General features: G+C 38.1%; 1 protein-coding gene across 1 annotated transcript in view; it reads right to left on the minus strand.

Moving 5' to 3' along the window:
• Positions 1-16,876, minus strand: part of LOC114003386 (protein hinderin-like) — a 35,062-nt gene extending 18,186 nt beyond the window's left edge. Inside the window, exons 1-2 of the mRNA XM_027750335.2 lie at positions 16,696-16,876; positions 10,980-11,088 (exon numbers count right to left, since the gene is read on the minus strand). Of these exons, the coding sequence (XP_027606136.1) occupies positions 10,980-11,088; positions 16,696-16,873 (287 nt within the window). The 5' untranslated portion in view covers positions 16,874-16,876. The remainder of the gene's footprint in view (positions 1-10,979; positions 11,089-16,695) is intronic.
• Between the last annotated feature and the right edge of the window lie 3,072 nt (positions 16,877-19,948).

A 19,948-nucleotide genomic window follows, 5' to 3' on the forward strand; every position in this document is an offset into this window, starting at 1 on the left:
CTCACAGATACCCAACAGACTGAAGGACATACACGTATTCTACAAAATATATTTACAGGTTTGAACTATGGGGGGAAAAAAAATTCAAAAATCAGAATTCAGTCCTACTGCTCATCTCAAACCACAATTTTGTGATCACAGGCACAGAAGTTAACTCATGTGAGAACTACTGGTAACGCGTTTCCAGTAACTCTTCTGGAAATGTAACAGAAAAAGTCAGCCTAACAGTGCAAAGGTCATTCTTTACAAGACATGTTTCTCATCCTACTGATCCAAGACAGTACACACAGAGAGAAACATACAGCCAAATGTGACTTAATAAAAACTTCAAGTTTTTAGCTTATTAATTTTTTTTAAATTTTTCTCATTTCATTCCAGTGATTTCATTAGGTTAGCCTTCTTCATCTTTATTAAAAAATAATCAGAACTGAAATGTTTCAATAAACCCAATTTCTGTTTTAAGTAGTAAAAGATGATTCAACACAGATGAAGCAAAAACGAAAGTTAAAAGTACAATGGCATTAGAGGCTTTGAGAATATCTTTTAAAAGCTGTTAAATACATAAATTATATATTAGTACTGTAGAATGTCTTTGGTTGTTTTTTAGAGGGAAAGAAAAAAAGAACTGTAACAGCAATTTTTTTCACAGAATCACAGAATAGTTTGGGTCAGAAGGGCCTTTAAAGGTCATCCAGTACAACTCCCTGCAATAAGCAGGGACATCTTCAACTAGATCATTTTCACTAGCAGTATGTAACAAAGCAAAATACTTTGAAACTCATGGGTGGAAAGAACCAAAGGTGAAAAACAACACTTAAGGCACCACTATTAAACCGACAGAGCTAAGTTAGTACAGGGCAGAAAAAAGATACAATATTATTTTCAGTAAAAGGTTTAGTTTTCCATCATGTTTCAAAATTACTTCCCTCCCGACACATTCAGACTAAAAGAAATAACGTTCCCCCAGCCCCCTAGAGGGCCATAAACTAAGCACCATGCCATAAACAACACAGAACAGAACAAAATTAACATACATGGCCCCAAATTACCTGGGAGCTAGGAGAACATTGCATTGGGAAATTTAAATTTTAAATATAAGCAGTATCTACAATTAAATAAATGGTGAAAAAACTCACCAAAATACTGTTTTCCTTTAAGATTATCTAAATGTTGAAGAGCTATCTTTAGTGCTCTAGCCACGGCCCATCACAAAGCCAAACCTAACAATGATCCATAGTATGTGTTTTTGAAAAGGAAATGTGGCCTAGGAACAGAAAAAAGTCACACCTACAGTAAAAATGAGTGCACCCAGCTTGAACAAAGATCTGTAACCAGAGACTACACCACCAACTCTGTTTCCTTCAAGTCTGCATTAGAAAGCTAGAAGGTATATTACACCATTCAGGGTTTCCCAAAGTAATGCTGGGAAGCCTAAAAAATAAAAACACATTTAGTTCAATAGTTCAAAGTTCAATATTCTTCACACTGAAACACTACCATGACTTTCCTACCCAAATGTGGAAGATACCTTGGTTCTTTCATTACCTTACCCAGGAAAAAAATCAGGGCCCAAATCTTCTGTTATTATGTCCTATCTGACTAGTGACAGATATGTAACATTGTAAGATTGAGATGCAAACCCAGTTACTGGGGTTTTCCCCAATCAGATACATCTTAACAAGGATGTTAAGAGATGATAGTTATTTAAAAATAAACTGTTAATTAAAAATCGTCATTATAATCCATATATTAAGGAAGACTTCAGCTATAGAGCTGTGGAAGTTAGAGAAAACTACAATGTCAGTCTCCGAGTATGTGGAATTAAGAACATAATAATGATAACAGGTCAGGATATGAGCTCACTGGTCTTCTGGTCTCTTATCTCTATGCTACATGCTCTGAATGTGCCACCTCACAATTCTGTTTGATGGCCACCAGCTTCTCCAGTAGACAAGACAATAAAGAATTGTTCCATACTCATTTTCTGCAGGTCACGTTTGATTTTATGAACTTCTAATAATATCCTAAACTTAGCCACCTCTTTTCCAAGCTGAAGAGTCCTTGTCTGTTGTGCTGTTCCTTCCACAAAATCTCTCACACATCAGTAGTCCACTGCACTGCCTAGATGTGACAACCAATGCAGTATGTACTGTTGACCAAAAATTTGCTACAGCAGCCTTTCACTTCACAAGTGGAAACAATATAAAAATAAGAAAGGTTGTTAAAAATAACTATCATACTAAGGCTCTGAAAATGAAGATTCAACCTATGGAGAAACACTTCCGAAGGATGAAATGGAGCCATACCAGTTTCAGTGGAATAGTAAACTGTTATGCCCAGTCAGGTAGAAATAAAGAAAATGGAAAGAACAAACTGACAGATCAACAAGGGAGGAAAAAACAAACAAAAAGCCCAAAGAGATAAAAACACAAAAAAGCAAACCCACAACTAAAAAAAATCCCCCAAAATCAAAGCCAACAAAACATTCCAGTCAAAGATAAGGGTTATCCTGCTGAAAGCATAAGGTCTAATAACAAATCCCACTTTTAAGTAGATCAAAAAATAGGAAGTCTAAGTATCTGTAAAAGCTAAGAGGAAATGAAGTTATAAAGGAGCAGGTAAGGATGATAAGGCCACAGCAGAAAAGCTCAGTGAGCTGAACATATATTGATGAAGCAGGAACGTACAAAGTTTCTGAAGCTACAGAAGACATGGTGGAAGACCTTTCAAAGTTGAAATGTCGTGCAAATAAATTACAGAACAAATCGAGATGAATGAACAATAATAAATTGCTGGGATCAGCTGGTACTTGCTCAAACTTCTGAAGGAGCTCAGGTATGAAATAGCTGAACTATTAACTGTAGCGTGTAACTAATTGCCTAAAACTGCTTCAGTTCTGGGGCAAAAACAGGGTTCTTTTTAAGCGATCTGGAAAGACGCAGAAATCTACAAATTAAGAGGTCTAATGTTTAGAACAAGCAGATTGACAGAAACTATAATAAAGAAACAACAAACTTGATATGTTAGCAGAGACTTCATATTAAGTCTTTAATCACCAGGGACCTTTACAAGATTCGTAAGATTATTTTGCATCTGAAAGATGCAGTTTAAGTAGTCTATCTGGAGTTCCAAAAGGCCTCCAGCAAATCCATTACCAAAGACTTAAAAGTTGTCATAACAAAGAGAAAAATCCATTAATGGATAGACAACTGGTTAAAACTCAGGAAATTAAGAGAAAACATTAAAATTAGTCTGCAATAAAGTGGCCAGAGAGGTCACCAGTGGAGCATCACAGAAATCTGTTAGGGTCTCAACTCTTTAATGCATTCATAAGTGGCCTAGAGAAAGGACAAATAAGGAAGAGACATTTGCTGCTGATACTATGCTATTCATGGTAGCACGAACAAAAGCCGGGTGTCCTTATTGAAGCAGAGAACTGGAATATCACAAAGGGTTAAAAAAGTGCATTAAAAACCGGAAACACGGCAAATAGGGTAGTATAAAGTACTGGTTACTGTCCTTAAGTGACAAAAGAGGCACGAATTTATTTTTTAAGTAGGCAACTCATCAGGTGGAAATAACTGAGAATACAGAGCTGTGTCCACCTGCTGAGACCATCTCCTGATGCACAGAATGTTATCTGGCAGAAATGGGACACGACTGGATCGAGGCCCTGCTCAAACCTCAGAAACACTGCAGTACCATGGTCACCTGTATTTGAGTTACAGGGCACCACCAGGCCATGACACTTCTAAAAAGGACTCCCCCACGCAGTCAAACTTCCATCACCACGATTTTTATTAAGCACTTTATCACGTCACAAGCTCACATGCTACTGAGGAAGATGCTGTATGTTCACAATCATGCATATACACTCCCTCTCCCAGAGTGGGGGCTTTATATCTTTGGTATCTAAGCCCTTTGATTTATAATGTGAGCATTAAAGGTATATTAATAATCAGGGCACTGACCATGCAGCACCTAGGTTAACCCTGCATTTACCTCCAATCCATAATGAAAATACAAACGACAAACAATTTATTTTAAGTTCCACATATTCAGCTACAAGAGGGATAAGGTATCAGTGTACATTCCTCCAGGATTATTTTACAGGTCACAGGATGACAGGTATTACCAAAAGGATAGTTAGCTGATTCTAAAATAATTCATTGACCATAAAAGGAGCTAAGGGTAACTAGCTCAGTTGTCTCAAGATAAGCAAGATGAATTCCACCCTAACTATACTATCATCACAGTTAATCATCGTTATTACAGGGACCAACCAACCACGGAGATGTACCATGGCAAGATCCTGCCCTAAAGAGCCTGAAAAGCCCAGGCAGGTGAAGGAGAGAAGAAAAGGGTAGTATTCTAACACGTAAGCAATATGGTAGAAATATGGCAAAGCATCTTTAGGGATAAAGCCTTCTTAAAGTACGATGCAATTGTCCTGCATGTATTATTCACCAATTCCTCCCACCTAAAAAAAAAAAAAACCTCTCCAAAAAACCAAGAGGAAATGCCTCTGAGAGAGAAGAACAGAAATTAACACCATCCTAGGAACAGAAGAGCTGCTTAGAGAACCATGAAGACAGAAACCAAGACTTGCCAAGCTTTGTAGAAATTGCCATCACAGTAATTCTAAGAATATGCTTAAAAGTAAAATGCAGAGCACTCAAGGTATCAGTGGAGTAAAAAAAACACAGTCAAATCATTTTTTTTGACAAAGGAGTAGAGCAAGGAACAGAAGGAACTTGAAAATATTTTGAGGCTAAGTTTTCATAGCTGTGATTACAAATGCAAACAGAAATCACATCCAATGAACCAACATTCACTTAAGATTTAACATGGTATTTAAGAACATACAAATGCACATGGAGAAAAAATTGTAAAAAAAAGTAATTAAGATAACAATGAAAATTATGTAAAGTCAGTTTCATAATATGATTTCTACTCTATTTTCCTTTGCTTACTATTACTTTCAAACTACAATCAAGTTATTGTCATACCCCTGAATGATGGAAACCTTGCCAACTACTTCAAAACTGACACGTTTTCTGTTTCACTGAACATTCCCAGAAGACATTTTCTCTCATTTTAATACAAAATCCTGTCAGACCCACAGAGCTGAAAAAAAAATGTGTAAAGGATATGTAGCTGTAATAGACCTCCCCCAACTAGTCAAAGTTTGGAATAAAAGACGATCAAAAAAGACTCAAAGATCCAGTGCTAGATTAATGCAAATATCTGCTTGTTTGCAAGTGTACTTTTTGATTAAACTGGCATACATCAAGTACAATTAGAAGAGTTATTTATAACTAAGAAATACATAATTCTGCATTTTAATGAGGGTGACAATTACAGCCAACAGTTGGCAATTAACATTAATCCTTTTGCACTGCAAATCAGAATTTCCCAATATGATTTTCTTTGTCAGCAATGGACACACCAAAACTGTTACTGCAAAGCAGCTATTTATTAGGTAGGCTGCTTTGACACAAATAGGTGTTCCGGTTACACACAGTAAGGAAAGAAGCCAATGATGTGTTAAATTTGATAACCTCAGATGTAAATACAGAATGTCACTTCAAAATTTACTTGATGTCTACAACACAAAATATAATCAAGGCTTATCATTTTCACGGCTGAACCCAATTCCAAGTTTCCCAAGAGCCAGGCTTCACAGGTGAAATCTGATTTCAATACAGGCTTGAAAGCTCCCATTGTTAAATTTGGTTTAGATCCCAGCCCTGGGTTCACATCTGCATTTCACCCCTGAGATTTCAAAGCTTTTAGTGGTTGTAACCGAACAGGGTAGATAAGGAGTAGTGTTTGCCCAGTCGGTATCAGTTTCCAAAGCAGAACTCTGGAGCAACTACTGAAGACAAGAATAATTACTACTGAAGGATTTGCTACGTTAGCATAGCCTTACTGCAAATTCTTTCCTAATGCAGGTTATCAATAAAATTTTGGTTCTCAAAACCACTGAATTTTAAATACCAATCTTCCCAAGTTGTTCTAACATATTTCTATTCATTGAGCAAAAATTTCTCTGTAAATAAATGCCATGTCTATAACAAATGTTGACCTAATTAAACACTACTATTTCTGATATCCGTGATCCTCAAAGAGAGATGATTTAGATTTGCTAAGTGTGTCTTTCTAAAAAAGGAGTTCTCTCTGTTTTAGCCTCTCAGCCATTGTCTTTTCAGACAAAAGCACTGGAAAACTACCTAACTAGCCTCTTGTCATACTGGTCTCTTTAACAGGAAGAGAGACCTGGTCCAAATCCTATCTAAGGCACAAGATCAAAATGCAGCCTCTAGAAGAGTGCTGAGGTGTTCACCACCTAGGTCAGGCAATTGCAGTGGGATCAGTGTCAAGACATAACTAAATGAGAAGGCAGGAAAGGAGAACGATGAGCATTAAGCCAAGAAACCTACAATGTACTTCTTACAAAGCGCTGTAAAATTCACATTTATTTTGTAAGTATGAGATAGATGGGTTATTTCTACATACAGAGGTGCCCAACTAAAATCAAGATAAGTGATATTAATGTCCTATGGTCAGTATTATTGAACCTCGAAAGCAATAAACTATGAGTCGATAAATATTACATTTGCAACATAGTTAACATTCTTCTACTGTCTCTGGCACTTATTACACATTGTAACCGCAAGTCTACAATACATTATTCATATTTGGGGTGTCACTGAGTGATGGATTGCTGTAAGAGAGGCTGTCCTTTAAATAAATCAACAAATAAAAATGCAAATGTTAACATTTTCAGCCACAACTTTTTCCATCTTGAATGGGGAATGAAAATTTCACATTATATCGACAGCCAGCAGAGAGAACAATTAACAACCTACACGGTGAATAAGAGAGATTAATTTGCCAATGTCTGGTTTTATCACTTGCATATGGAACTACATTGGACTTTTTGTGCTGCTGGCTTTCTCAGGGAGTAGGCAAAACTTGCGTCTCCTACCACGTTCATAAACTAACTCACCACCCCGCTCCAAACACACTTTTAATCTCTTTAAATGTTCCTAAGTTAAATCTGGAATTAAAGTTTCTTGCTCCCTTTGAATCTTGTATGGTGTCTGATCCTAAGGGGGAAAAATAATTCTATTTCTTTGTCAGTGCTTGCTTGGAGTCTACAGCAGAAGGAACCTCATAGATCGTCTTAAGTCGATATCCATATTTAAGCATCCAATATGCGCAGATCTGAAAAGCAACTACCATCTAAGTAAGGCAAAAGCTTAAATCTCTTCACTGTCATACTTCCTAACACTCAGGATAACAGATCTACTCTAGACTATTCCAGTGTGCATTATTAAGTATACAACACTGCACATTATATTTTACATCAGATATTAATTTGCTTAAAAGCCCCTGAATGCACATTCACCTGAGATGTGCTGGGCAACTGGGTAAATAGTTTTGTTTTTAAAATGTCCCTAAACACAAATTTACACAATACAATCTGTTTATAAAAACTCCAACAGGCCACTGTAGTCTAACAGATAATAATACAGCTCAAATATAGCATTTGTATTGCAAGAACATCTAAATCACTTATTTTAATGGCTAAAAGAAACTTCACTCAAAGACAATGCATTCAGCAAGCATTAAAGCTTTGATTTGAAACTGCAACAAGAAAACACATGCTTAATGCTGAAATCCCAGACTATCACTCAATCCCTTAATTTACCTAACTGTTCTTAAACTCACTTCTTTGATGTCCAAAGTGAAAAATGTTACAGGAGAATTATCTGTTTCCATGGTGAGCAGAACAACCTTTGCCTGTGTCTTTTTAAGTGCTTGATTATCCGCAGTATTATAGGACTTATTGTGCCAAACTCAACACTACAACAGTTTCTGCGTGGGGAGAGCCTGACAATTGCAACAGGGCTGTAATCAAATTAAATGGTCTTTCAGAATGTACAGTTTGTAATTTTCTTTTTTTTTTTTTTTTCAAAAATAGCTGAATACTTTAATTTAGAGCAGTTTCTCTTCTGTGTGCACCACAACACTTGTTTTGCTGAAATCAGTACCTGATTATGGCTAAGGTAAGATCTAGCTTATGTAAAAACTTCTTAATTAGTAAATGAAAGCATCAATATGCCACTGCTTCCCCTTTCCACTGTCCCTCCAGCTCAAAAGCAAAAATACAGACCCTTTCTTCTAGGCAAATGCCAGTTATGAGAAAGGTGCCCCTGATCACCAAAAAGGAAATGTTTAAGACAATCAGAATAATTATGCTTTAGGGGTAAGGAACAAACTTACTCTTCCAAATTTGCCCAGCCCTAACCTCGCCTGTGATTTTTTTGGTCTAGATAAATAAGCACATGGAGTAGAAAAGCTTTCCAGACCCGCTGTGAACATAATTCTAAGGGCTTCATGCAGGTGTAGACACTTGGTTTAATAACATTGGGTAGCCAAACTTTCAGCTTGGCTCTATTAGGGAAGGCAGTGACAGGCAGGCATAGAAGCATGATGGGCAAGCAAATTCACTATTAGCCTATTTCTGGATGCCACATAAAGAAAGGTTGGGTTTCTTTTTTTCTTTCAGAGATATCACTGAAATCACCTTGTGCACATTCATCTTTCAAGTCTGGTCCTTCTACAGGTGTAGCACTAGGGCTCTTAAGGTTCACGTTTACCTTCTAGGGACACTTATTTCTTGCTCCAGACATGATTCATCCCGAGACAGAGAAGGATGTAGGACTGCAGCAGTTCTTCCTCAAGCAGGAGGTAGCTGTAACACACTGAAGCCTCCAGTTGAGTACTGCCAAGACAGGCTATCACGCCAACACATCTTCTACCTGCCATGCCTGCTTATCCAGCCAGCCCTTCCCAGAAGCTGTGCTAGCACCCTGATGCCTCACGCTGCCAGGGAGCTTATGTCGCTTTCCAACACCTTCTCCCTGGCAGGCTTTCCGTTGCTGCTGCTGCCTGGTGCCAGGGTTTGAGCTAGTTAAAGCTGGCACAAACATGAGTTGAATCTAGTCCTATAAATTTAAATAGTCAAAAGTAATTAGGTTTACATGTACTGCTGAATAAATAAATTTGCTCTTAGGCTAGGGCTTTGTGTTGCAAGTTTCAGATCCATGCCAACTGTTGTGGTTAAGCTGTTAACCCCCCCAAATCACAGATCATAATGAACATGCTGACAAACCCTAACTTTAGTGGTACAATAGCAGCAATAACTCTCAATATTGATTAATTTAGTTAGTTAAACCTGCAGTCTAAGCTTATAACCATTCCGTGATAAATTGAGACTGACCTGCTGCCCAAGCAGGTTTTTTGATGAAGGACAGAATCAGCTTTAGGTTTCCCCAGAAATACTTGTCCATTTACCATTTTCAATTAGAGAAGGCCATGAGTAAGGGAAAGCACAACATGGCTGCTTATGGTCAATTATAGCTACAGCACCAGTGGAAGGAAAGCAAATGAGGAAGTATGGGAGAAAGCACTCCAAAAATACAGGATTTTTCAAAATTTGTCATCAACTGGTAAAATAAGCCTTTAAGGATGACAGCTAATCAGACTCCTTTTACTGATCACTTTACCTGGTATGATTTCTAACAGCATATTTCAACAAATATTTTACTCCCCTCTGTGGAAAAGAATAGATCATCAATCCTCTTGAATAAAATTCCTTTTTCTGAGCAGTTGTCATATGATGTGAATAATTATATCTGCTTCTCAGTGCTTGAATGGAATCTCAACTTAGCACCATTAGACAGCATCAAGCACTATCTTTACACACACTTTATCTGCTATGACTGGCTTGCAAAGGTAACCCTTCCTTTTAAGAGAAATGCTTAGGCAATCTTGTGGTTTCTGTTAGTTTAAACATACAGCTACTTGTGGGAAACAGAGCCTAATCTAGCTTAGTTTTTAAATCCTCCCAGAATTATCAACTCTCCCATCAGAAGGGAAAAAAAAAAGTGTTTCCATAGCAAGAAAGTACAATTTTGTCAATATTGATAGTGGTTTTTCACCTATTATATATCGCAAGTTCCTTCAGAAGATAGAAATAAACTGCCAGCTTCTGCCAAGAATACAGGGATGATATCAAGCATACATTTTCCCAGTCCACTGGGCCAAGAGAAGATTAAATCTGACTCTAGCCCTCTCATCCTCCAAGAAACATTTAACTCTTCTTAAGAATGGCTGCACATTCTTGTTACACCACCTCACAGTTACCTAACTATAGTGGTGTCAAATACTGCAAATTCATACTTCAATCTGCATTTATTTTGTTGCTTAACTAAAGATTTTATTATGAGAAAACATAGGATATGACAAAGAAAAGCAGGGATTGTGTGCTGTTCTTCTAGGCATTTACCACTAGAGATGTAATCCTGCCTAAAGAAGGCAAGTTGTTTTCAGACTCGTAACCGTAACAACAATGCTGCTTTCAGTTTTTTCATTGGAGCAGAAGCTATAATGCTGCTTTTCCAGTGCATTTAGTGCAGATATATAGTATAATCAGGAATTGCTGACTTAATGTGATTTTGTTGCTTGCCATTAAACATAAAATAACTCTCATACAAAACGTTTTAAAAGAAATGCCATTTGATAAAATATGGGGTTGGGGGAAGAGGCAGGCAAATGCAGAGGGATTAAAATCTTCACGTGGATGTAAAACCTAACAGGGTTAACAGCGTCCATACAAATTATTTACAAAGGCATTTAATGTGTCAGGACTTGCAACATAAAATACTTTCTGTTCAAAATCTAAGTAAAATTAAAATGTTAGAACTTGGCATATTCCTGCTTTTCTTATTCTAAAAAGCAACTTAAGGCTTACTATAAATGTCAAAAGGATATGGCAGGTTTTAGTTTATATCATCCAGCTAGCGCGAACATGAAACATCATAGAAATTCAGCCACTTCCCTGCATCTAGGAGAATTTGATGGTTGTGTTTGCAGAATCTTAAACCAGAGATTACCCTACAGCTTACCGTGAAGTGTCATGCTGGATCGGTGATATGCCTGTGGTTGCAAGCGCTTTGCTGCTGCCCATCAACCCAGGAGATGTGCCTGCATCCTTCCTAGGTCCTGAAGTTGTCCCTGTGGAATGAAGTGAAGACAAGCCAGACATCAGAGGCTATTTATTTTGGGACAGATGTCTCACGATTCTGCATTATCACAGAACACTGGGACTAAAAGTTGAAACCTTTTGGAGTGCCAGACATATACAGAGAAATGCCAATCAGAGAACTCATCAGTGGACACTACTGTGCACAGCATCCATTTCAGGACCAGATAGGATCAAATCTGTACAATAAAACACACACTACAGCCTCCATCTTACTGCCCAAAGTTTGACAGACTTGCACTGTTATCATTTCTTACAGTCATCCACAGGATTTGGCTTGTTTCACAGATGCAGCTCCCAAGACGTGCTATAAGATGTTATTTCTCCAAGTGTAAATACAACAGTATTTTGCTTTCAATAAAATAGAACTGATACTCCATTCTTTCTTCTACTCTCCAAATAGATAGGATTTAGTTACACAAATAGCATAGAGGTAAAGGCAATATGAAAATTAGGAGTAATATGATCTACTACACAAAAGCCTGTGGGTTTGAGCTTTTTTATCTAGCCTAATTAGTTCTGTGCAACCAACATCATTTAACTAAACAGTTAGTATAGGAAAAACCGCAAGTATCAGCAAAAATTAAAGTCAAACCAGTGTTTAGCTCTTTATGTAATTCTGTCATGACTAAATATTTCTCAGCTCTGCGAACAGCAACATTATCTATCATCCATGCTGAAACATGAAGCAACAAGGCTGTAATTCCAGCGTCAGCACAAAATTTACAGATGTCCAAGGATTAAGTTTATTTAAAATACTGCACTGATTTAAGGTTTATACAAATATATAAAATTTAGTAAACCCCTATGTTTTAAGGTGCACTTTAGGGAGGCTAATAAAAAAATGGGTTCTTATCACTCTGCTCTAATGAATCGTGCTTCAGTACCAGGCAGTGAAAAAAATCTCACCTAACAAAGAGTTAATTATCAGTGAAGGAACTCCTGAAAATATCATGGGGATATATGCTGATTGTGTGTCCCTGGTAACTTGATAGTGTGCCAATCCATGATGAGAAGAGTGGGTATGCATGTAAAGACTGGAAGGCTCTTGCTTAGACTTCTGGTTTTATGATCGAACAAGAGATATTTAGAAATCATTTCACATGACAGCGGAATGAGGCAGCTGGATTTTAAGAAACTAATACTAAAGTAATAAAAACCTGGTGAACACGGGAGAATATATTCAATTCCTAATATAAGAAAAGGCTGGTACATTGTCAACATACTACCTTCATAGCAAACTAGATGTATTTCTGCAAAAAAGAAAATATATGGACTCAGAAGTGGCCAACACAGACTCAGGGGGACTGTTCAAAGACCTAAGTTTGAAAATATTACCAGGGCTAGAAACAGAAAACAAGAAAAGAAACTAAGCAGGAATATACTGAGGCTGTTAAGCTGCACAGAGAAAAAACAAGGGTAGCAAGAAATCCCAAATAAGTGCATATCTAAACAAAAAAAGTTTAAAAATACATCTTGATAAAAGCATGCAAGTCGATTGAGGGAAAAGAAATGCCAAAAAACAAGTGAATATACAAAGATGATTAAATCAATAATGATCCCAAAAATGTCCAAGCTACTAATAATTTTAAAAGATACTATGAGAAAAAATAAAGGAAAAGAAAATTGGCAAGTAGAAGATAATGAAGACCCTGTTGATGTATAATACCTGCCTATATGAAGCTGATGAAAAAAAACTATCAGGGGAAAAAAAAAGATACAAAGTCTTTAGTCTGAAGGATATATATTTCAGGGCTAAAGGGAATTAGTTAATGAATTTATGAAGTGACTGGTAATTATTTATGAAAAGTCATAGAGAACTGGGGTGATACAAATGACAGCAAATTAATTAGATTTGCAGGTGTTGGAAGACGGTATGAGACTGGAGACATTGCAGATGATCTAAAGGAGCAAGAACCAGGGAAAAAGAATAGACAAATTTACCCTTGGAAAAAAGAAAAAGCTCTTACATGGTGTGATAATCCGACACCAATGGAAAGAACCTGGAGCAGCAAATAATAGCAAAAAACAAACTTGCAAGGCAAGGTACCCCCAAAGCAATTATAGATGTCTTCTAAATGGTAATGTTAAGAATACTATTTTCAATTTGGCTAACTTGGTACAAGACTGACTTAAAGCAGATTAAAGAATCATTTGAGACAACTCAAATAGTTGTATATTTCTGCTTGAGAAACAGACAACTAAACTGGGGAAATATAGCAGTCTATATTTTGGAAGTGTAAACACTAAGAATGAAGAAATACAGCTGAGGTTGGTTCAAGCAGCAATGGGATGAAAGTAAGCAAAGGGAAATCTAGGTTGATAATCATAAAAGAAATCTTTATGACTTGAATAATAGTAATATTCATAAGACTTAACATTTATATAGTACTTCACATCTTCAAAGCACTTCGCTAATATTAACTAATTGCTCTATTCGATTGTAGGGAAGAGTCTTCCCTCAAGGGAAGAAGTGCCAGATCCTGAATCCCTAAGAAGCTACATTAGAAAAACTACTGAAAAATAAACATTATACAGAAAAATCAGCCCCTGGAAAAGTACAGGGCTAAAATGAGCTAAAATAATTTTCCTTCTCTGGCTCTTTCTTTTACATATGGAAAGGAAAGTTGTGCATGCTATACAACACCAAGCATATATTACGTCCAACAAAGACGCAAAGGGAAAAATAGTTCTTTCTTTTGTTTCAATTCAGAGGTATTTCAGGAAAGGGGTAAAGAGGAGTACTTTAAACAGAAAAACAGAAAGGTGCCCAATATTGCAGAGTGTAATGGGTAGAATCTAGTTTAAGTTTCCCAGCCCCAAAGAAAAATTTTCCAAAGCAGAAAGGAAGGGAAGCACACATTTCTGTACTCCAGTGCTTTTTAACCAGACAAGTTGTTAGATTTTAGTACACTTTGACATAGCTAGTGGTGACACCAATAAAAACAATTTACTGCTTAAAGGATCTAAGACTCCAGGTTTGCTTCGACTGCTTAAAGTTTTGCTGGTAAAACTAAAAAAGTTTGACTGCAAGACACAAACATCTGCTAAAGCACGGGAATAAAAATTAAGGACCAAACTGAAACAGGAGACAAAAAGCAACAGTGAGGGAATAAAAACTGATTGTTTAAGTTGATCCAGTAATTTTCTACCCTGAAAAACGAGCAGAAGTGACCCTTTCCACTCCATGAGGTGATGGGGCCAGGTTAACAATACTCCTCTCCCCATTACTAAACATCTTCAGGGAGAAAGGAAAAGTGGGTTTGTTAGGAAATCACCCTTTCCAAACTCAGTATACTCACAGTAAGTGAGCAGTCTTGTGGGCAGAAAAGCCTTCCACTATTCCAGGATGGGAACAGTTTCACAATTAATAATTTTATACCTGATGCAAGTGTCTATGTTGCTCTGGAGAGACATTACCATGAGTTGCACCATTTCCTTGGTACAGTCACCATTTCCAGTGGTATAGCAAGATAATATAGTGAGCCCAAAGTCCCACATCAGCACTGGCACTGCACTAAGGTGTTCTTGGAGAGAGTCATCATCTTGAAGAACATGTAATTCAAACAGACCAGACCGATCAAGGCATGAGAAAAATAGGTCAACAGGTCAACATCTAACAACTATCACGAATTTTTCAATTGAATCTGTTTCTGTATACAGTATCCAGCAGTGCTGTGTTCTGACTAAAAGGCCACCTTAAGGTGTGCGACTAAATAACACTAACTTTCATGCCTCAAGATGTCACCTTGTTTACTTCATTCCCCTTTCCCACAGTGCATTGAAGCAGAAATCCCAGGTCAGCAGCAGATGGGAATATCCAGCAAAAACAAGGACAGAGTCCAGGCTAGCTAGAATTAAAAAACTTGACACTTGGTCATGATGATCCCCAAAGATGGATAAAAACACTTTACAAGTGTGTGTGTATGCTTGCTAAAGGAGTCCAAATCATATAACAGAAGGAAGCCAGTTAAAAGGTACTAAAATACAGAAGATTTCAACTTCAGTGATTAGTGCCAGGTAATTTGCCTTGTGATAAACAACCATTCAAATCAGTAATAGACCTGAGGTTGTTCCACAGCTTGAAAGCATTCCTCTGAACTTTATCTCGTATCACAGCAAGTGCCAATATTTATAAGTCAAATTTTGCCACACAGCTCTACATCTTCAAAGCTAGCAAACCCAGTAAGTGTATGCAAAAGATACCCACCATCCTCAGAGATCATGCTGACCACTGCAATCACTAAATCAGCATAGGTGCAGCTCAGTTGCTATGTGCAATAGCCAGATGTAGCTTGTAACTTCTCCTAAGTACTACAAAATTAAATGAATGAATGAAGAAGAGGCCAGGTTGATTTTTTTTTTCCCCCTGAATCTGTGGCAAATAAATTACGTTTTTGGGACTATCGCCATCCAAGGAACAAAACCCATCATCCAGCTGTGAAAAATCTCAATTTCATCACTGCAGTACTGAGAAGGAGGGGGCAGAAGGAAGAGGAAAAGAGAAGGAAAAAAAAAAAGATAGCTGAAAAAAAAACCATAAAAGAAAACCATCAGTGAAAATTGCCCCTGAAACTTTGCAGAATTGTAACGGCTTTCTCTTGCTTAAATTGATTGGTGTAGCAATGTTATAAAATGACTATTAGGATTCATTGTGCACAACAGAAAGTGTGAAATGTCAGCAGACTATACAGCAAAAGTAATGGGTCCTGAACCCCTGTTAGTCAAAAATGATTTTGTTTCAAATTAGAAATTGATTTTTTTGGACACAAGCCCTTTACAGGCTTCCAACTTTTGTAGCTGTGTCTTGGAAGAGATTAACCTCAGCCACTGTTTGGGTCCTGGCTGATGATACCCTTTTGAAAGTTTCTTCACAGGGACTGCTTTCTAATGTTGGTATGGTCTTAACCAATAACATAAGTTATTTGTTCCTTTGAGAACTGCACCACATTTCTTCTCATTTTGCCATTTTCTTTATTTTTATGCTGACATATACAGCAAACTGGCTGACAAGTTAAAATAAAAAAAACAAACCTGGTTCATAAGTGAACCAAGGATTATGTTCAAGGCTCAGCAGTGAAACATCCAAGCAGCTTTTGTTCCCAACCTTTTCTCTTCCTAAGAAAGACTTTGCTCCTCTGCTCCTTAAGTGGAGGTACTAAGCTAAGGGCAGGATAGGTTCCAGCAATACAGATCTCCCTTGTGTGGCAAAATAGCAGGTTGTGATGGAGAAGTCAACACTTGAGCAGGAAAGGAACGCAAAGAGGATTACATTTAAAGAGCAAACCCCACTGCACTTTTGGGAAACAAAATAATAAATCGTTGAAGCAGCTTTTTGAGACTAAAGGGCTATTTTTATCTTTTCACCAGGAACAGCAGCCAAGACCATCACTTGTTATTGAAAATGGTTTTTATTGCTTTAAATGTAGTTACCTTTTCTTAGGTTGTTTTAAACAACCTGCAATCCTCTCCCTTTTATTGTGCATTTTACTGATAATACTCTTGAATACACATATGCATAACTTCTAAATGCCACCAGCACACTCATGGCCCTGCAATGCAGTATTGCTTCTCCTTACCTTTCCTGGACTTGGTGCCTTCCCTCTTGGTCTGCATCAGAAGGGTTTTCCCATCTTCCACGTTTGCACCAAAACCAACTATTTTCTTTCCCGAACTGCTCCCACGACTGCTCCCTCGTGTTCTGGAGTTCTTGCTCACTGGAGGTGTCCTCAGTAAATAATCTTCATGTTTCAACATCGCGACACTGGGAGGAAAGAAATATCAAGCTATTGCATGATGCATTCAGCCCACTAATGGTGCACCCAGCCCTCTACCCTACTTTCTCTCTCCAGGAGCATGAACACCATGCTGCTGGTTGAGCTCTTGCTGAATCCATTTATCATTTCTGAAAGCAGGATGCCTAAGGCTTGAAGAGTAACCAACCCACTTTATCAGAAGTTTTTGGTTAGCAGCAGCCAGCAGCACTCTGACAATTGTATTTGGAATTTTGTAGCATTGGGCACATTCCCTAAAACGTTAGATCCCAGATTTCTCAAGTGGTTAGGACAGAACAAGTGGGATGAAGACATGCAAAGTACTTTCTCCAGCACAATGGACCTCAAATGTAAGAAAGAGTAGTTTAAAAAACGCTCACTCTGCTAGAATCAAGGGGAAACAGAGAAGACTATGTGAAGAGAAATCTGAAAGTGTAGTTTGCAAAAGGAAAGAAGATCATAGAATCACAGAATCATTTGTGTTGGAAAAGACCTTTGAGATCATCGAGTTCAACTATAAAGCAGCATTGCCAAGGCCACCACTAAACCATGTCCCAAAATTCCACATCTACATATCTTTTAAAAGCCTTGTCATGGTTTGAGAGCCCCAAAAATCCAATTCCCTAGTCCAAGCCCCCTCCCACATCTCAACCCAGTGTGAGATGGTTTTTCCAGACACTACACAAGACTCAAAATGGGGGAAAGGGAATATATTACAATGACTGTATAAAATAAACACTACAATACATTATATACAATCTTAATTATCTCTACCATGACATAAGTATTTACAATGGATCAAATCTCTTCTCCCCTCCAAATAAAAGTCCAGGAGGGAAGAAAGAAAAGATCCCTTTCTACTCTCAGAGAAGCAATGTCTCTAAGGCAGCAGGCATCTATCCTCTTCTCATGCAGCAGTAGCTGGATCTCTGCCAGTACACATGAGAGGGTATCCAAGCCCTCTCGGCCACTCGTCTTCAAACGAGGGTCTTCTTTTCTGTGGGCTGTGTTTCCCAGGACAAGGGCGCTATTACCACGTCATATCACGAAGCCCAGGGGTCTTCGTGACAGTCCTTATCTTCAGGGGAATCAAGTTCCCTGCAGAGCTCTGTGCTCTGTCTCAAGCAGCAGAGGGGGCCAAGGTCACCCCCTCCACATTCTTTCTCGGAGCTTTTTAGCTCCTCTCTGCAGTGCTGCTGCAGTTTTAGGACTTCCATTCAGTAGGAGTCCATCCTTTCCACTTAGGAAAGGTCACAAAAGGAGTTTGGGGTTTTTGGTTCAGTTTCTTACCCCAACTCTGTCTCTGTTTGAGCTTAGTTCTCTCTCTCTGCTGCTGGCTCTCTCTCGGCTCTCTCAGACAACTCTGTGTCTTCCTTGGCTGCATGTTTGTTGCTGCTTCTTCAGTTATCTCTTGGCTCTTAGCCACAATCTCTGGACGCTGCTTCTGCTGCTGCTCTGTCTCTGCTCACTCACGGTGGAGAAAACTTCTTTAGCTTCTCAGTCACAGACCTCAGTCCAGTTTAACACTGTTTCTGAGTTTCTATGACCCCAGTCGGGGGCCCCTAGAGGGGCTCTTGCCCCTTCAGCTTTTGGCTTTAGAACATGGCTACTTCTTCCACAACAACTACAACTACCTTCTCTTCCGTTCTGCTTGTGATATGTTTATATTTTGCAGAAGCGCTCATTGGGTAAAACCTCAAAACTTCAAGGGTCACCACCCCCTGGGGTTTTACCATTTTATAACTTCAGGGGGAAAACTGTTTCCCCCCACCACAGCCTCCAGGGATGGTGACAAGTTGATTCAAGAAGAAAACGGATGAGAGGAGGGGAGACAAAAAGATGAGATGAATGAACAGAGGTACTTTTAAGGAGGATAGAGAATATGCAAGCAAACTGGTGGGAGAGCATCTGGTGCAACAAGTGCAGCACGTTGACTGAAGTAAGAAAAGAGAAAGTTAACCAGAACCATTATGGTTCTATATGAACTTCAGCACAAGATTGTAAACAATTGCATAGATAGAGCCAGGAGGCAGATCTGGTGACAAGGAGGAAGCATGACTTCAGTCTCTGCAGACACAGCAATCTCAAGACATTCTGGGCAGACAAGAGGTTATGGAGACCCATCTTTCTCTCAGTAAAGACAACCTACTGCTTTCAAATTCTGTTCTCTGGTTTAAACTACTGGTTTAAATGAGGATTCCCAACACGTACACATCATCAGTTCCCATCATAAAAAGCCCCATTATAAAAAGAAATTAAAACCATAAAAAAGTGTCTTTTGCATTGGCAACCCAAAGACTGTCACTGAGTTTGGGATACAGCTTTGTGGAGTTGAATCACATGAATCTTTTACCTAAAAGCTTACAGGACTGAAGTTATTGTAGATCTGAGGGAAAGTCAGAAAATGATAGCTAAATTAAAAGTTTCAAATCAATGTGCTGTATAAGACATTGTTTAATAGGGCCCACTGAGCCTGTTGGACAATTAGTATTACTCCTGTATTATTAATGCAGAACAGTATATAATAGCTTATGACCTATAATAACTGGCTGAAGTGTTGGATATAACTTCTCTGAATAACCTCCGTTTACTTTAGGGCTTCAAACCATGTGACTACTAATAATACAGCAAAGTGTTTTTAAAATTTATGGTGAACTAAATTAGTATCTTATTTGAATTATATGAAATTATTAACCTACTAATACCTGCAACCCCAAGTAAAGCAAGAGGTGGTTTTAGATCCTGGTAGTTGCTTAAAGAGGCTTACAGGTCTAATACTTGACCAGATTTCTCTGATAATACAGGACCTGAAATTCCATTTGCCTGGACTTGGATGATTAACAGCACTTAAAAACAGTGAGGTTGTCATTATTTGGATGCTTTCTGAGTTTTTAAAGCACATTTAATTACAACCTACAGTCCTCCTGTGAAGACAGTGACCTTTGGCTTGCAGATAAGGGAGATGATACCACATACACCTTTTACATGGTGCAGTTACCTCTAGAATACTGAATTCTGCTTTAAAATAATGCAATGACAGAGGCAATTCAAACAGAAA

The sequence above is a fragment of the Pipra filicauda genome, unplaced genomic scaffold, assembly GCF_003945595.2.
Source record: "Pipra filicauda isolate LSUMZ 115617 unplaced genomic scaffold, ASM394559v2 scaffold158_size1702193_pilon, whole genome shotgun sequence".
In the NCBI taxonomy this organism is placed as follows: domain Eukaryota; kingdom Metazoa; phylum Chordata; class Aves; order Passeriformes; family Pipridae; genus Pipra; species Pipra filicauda.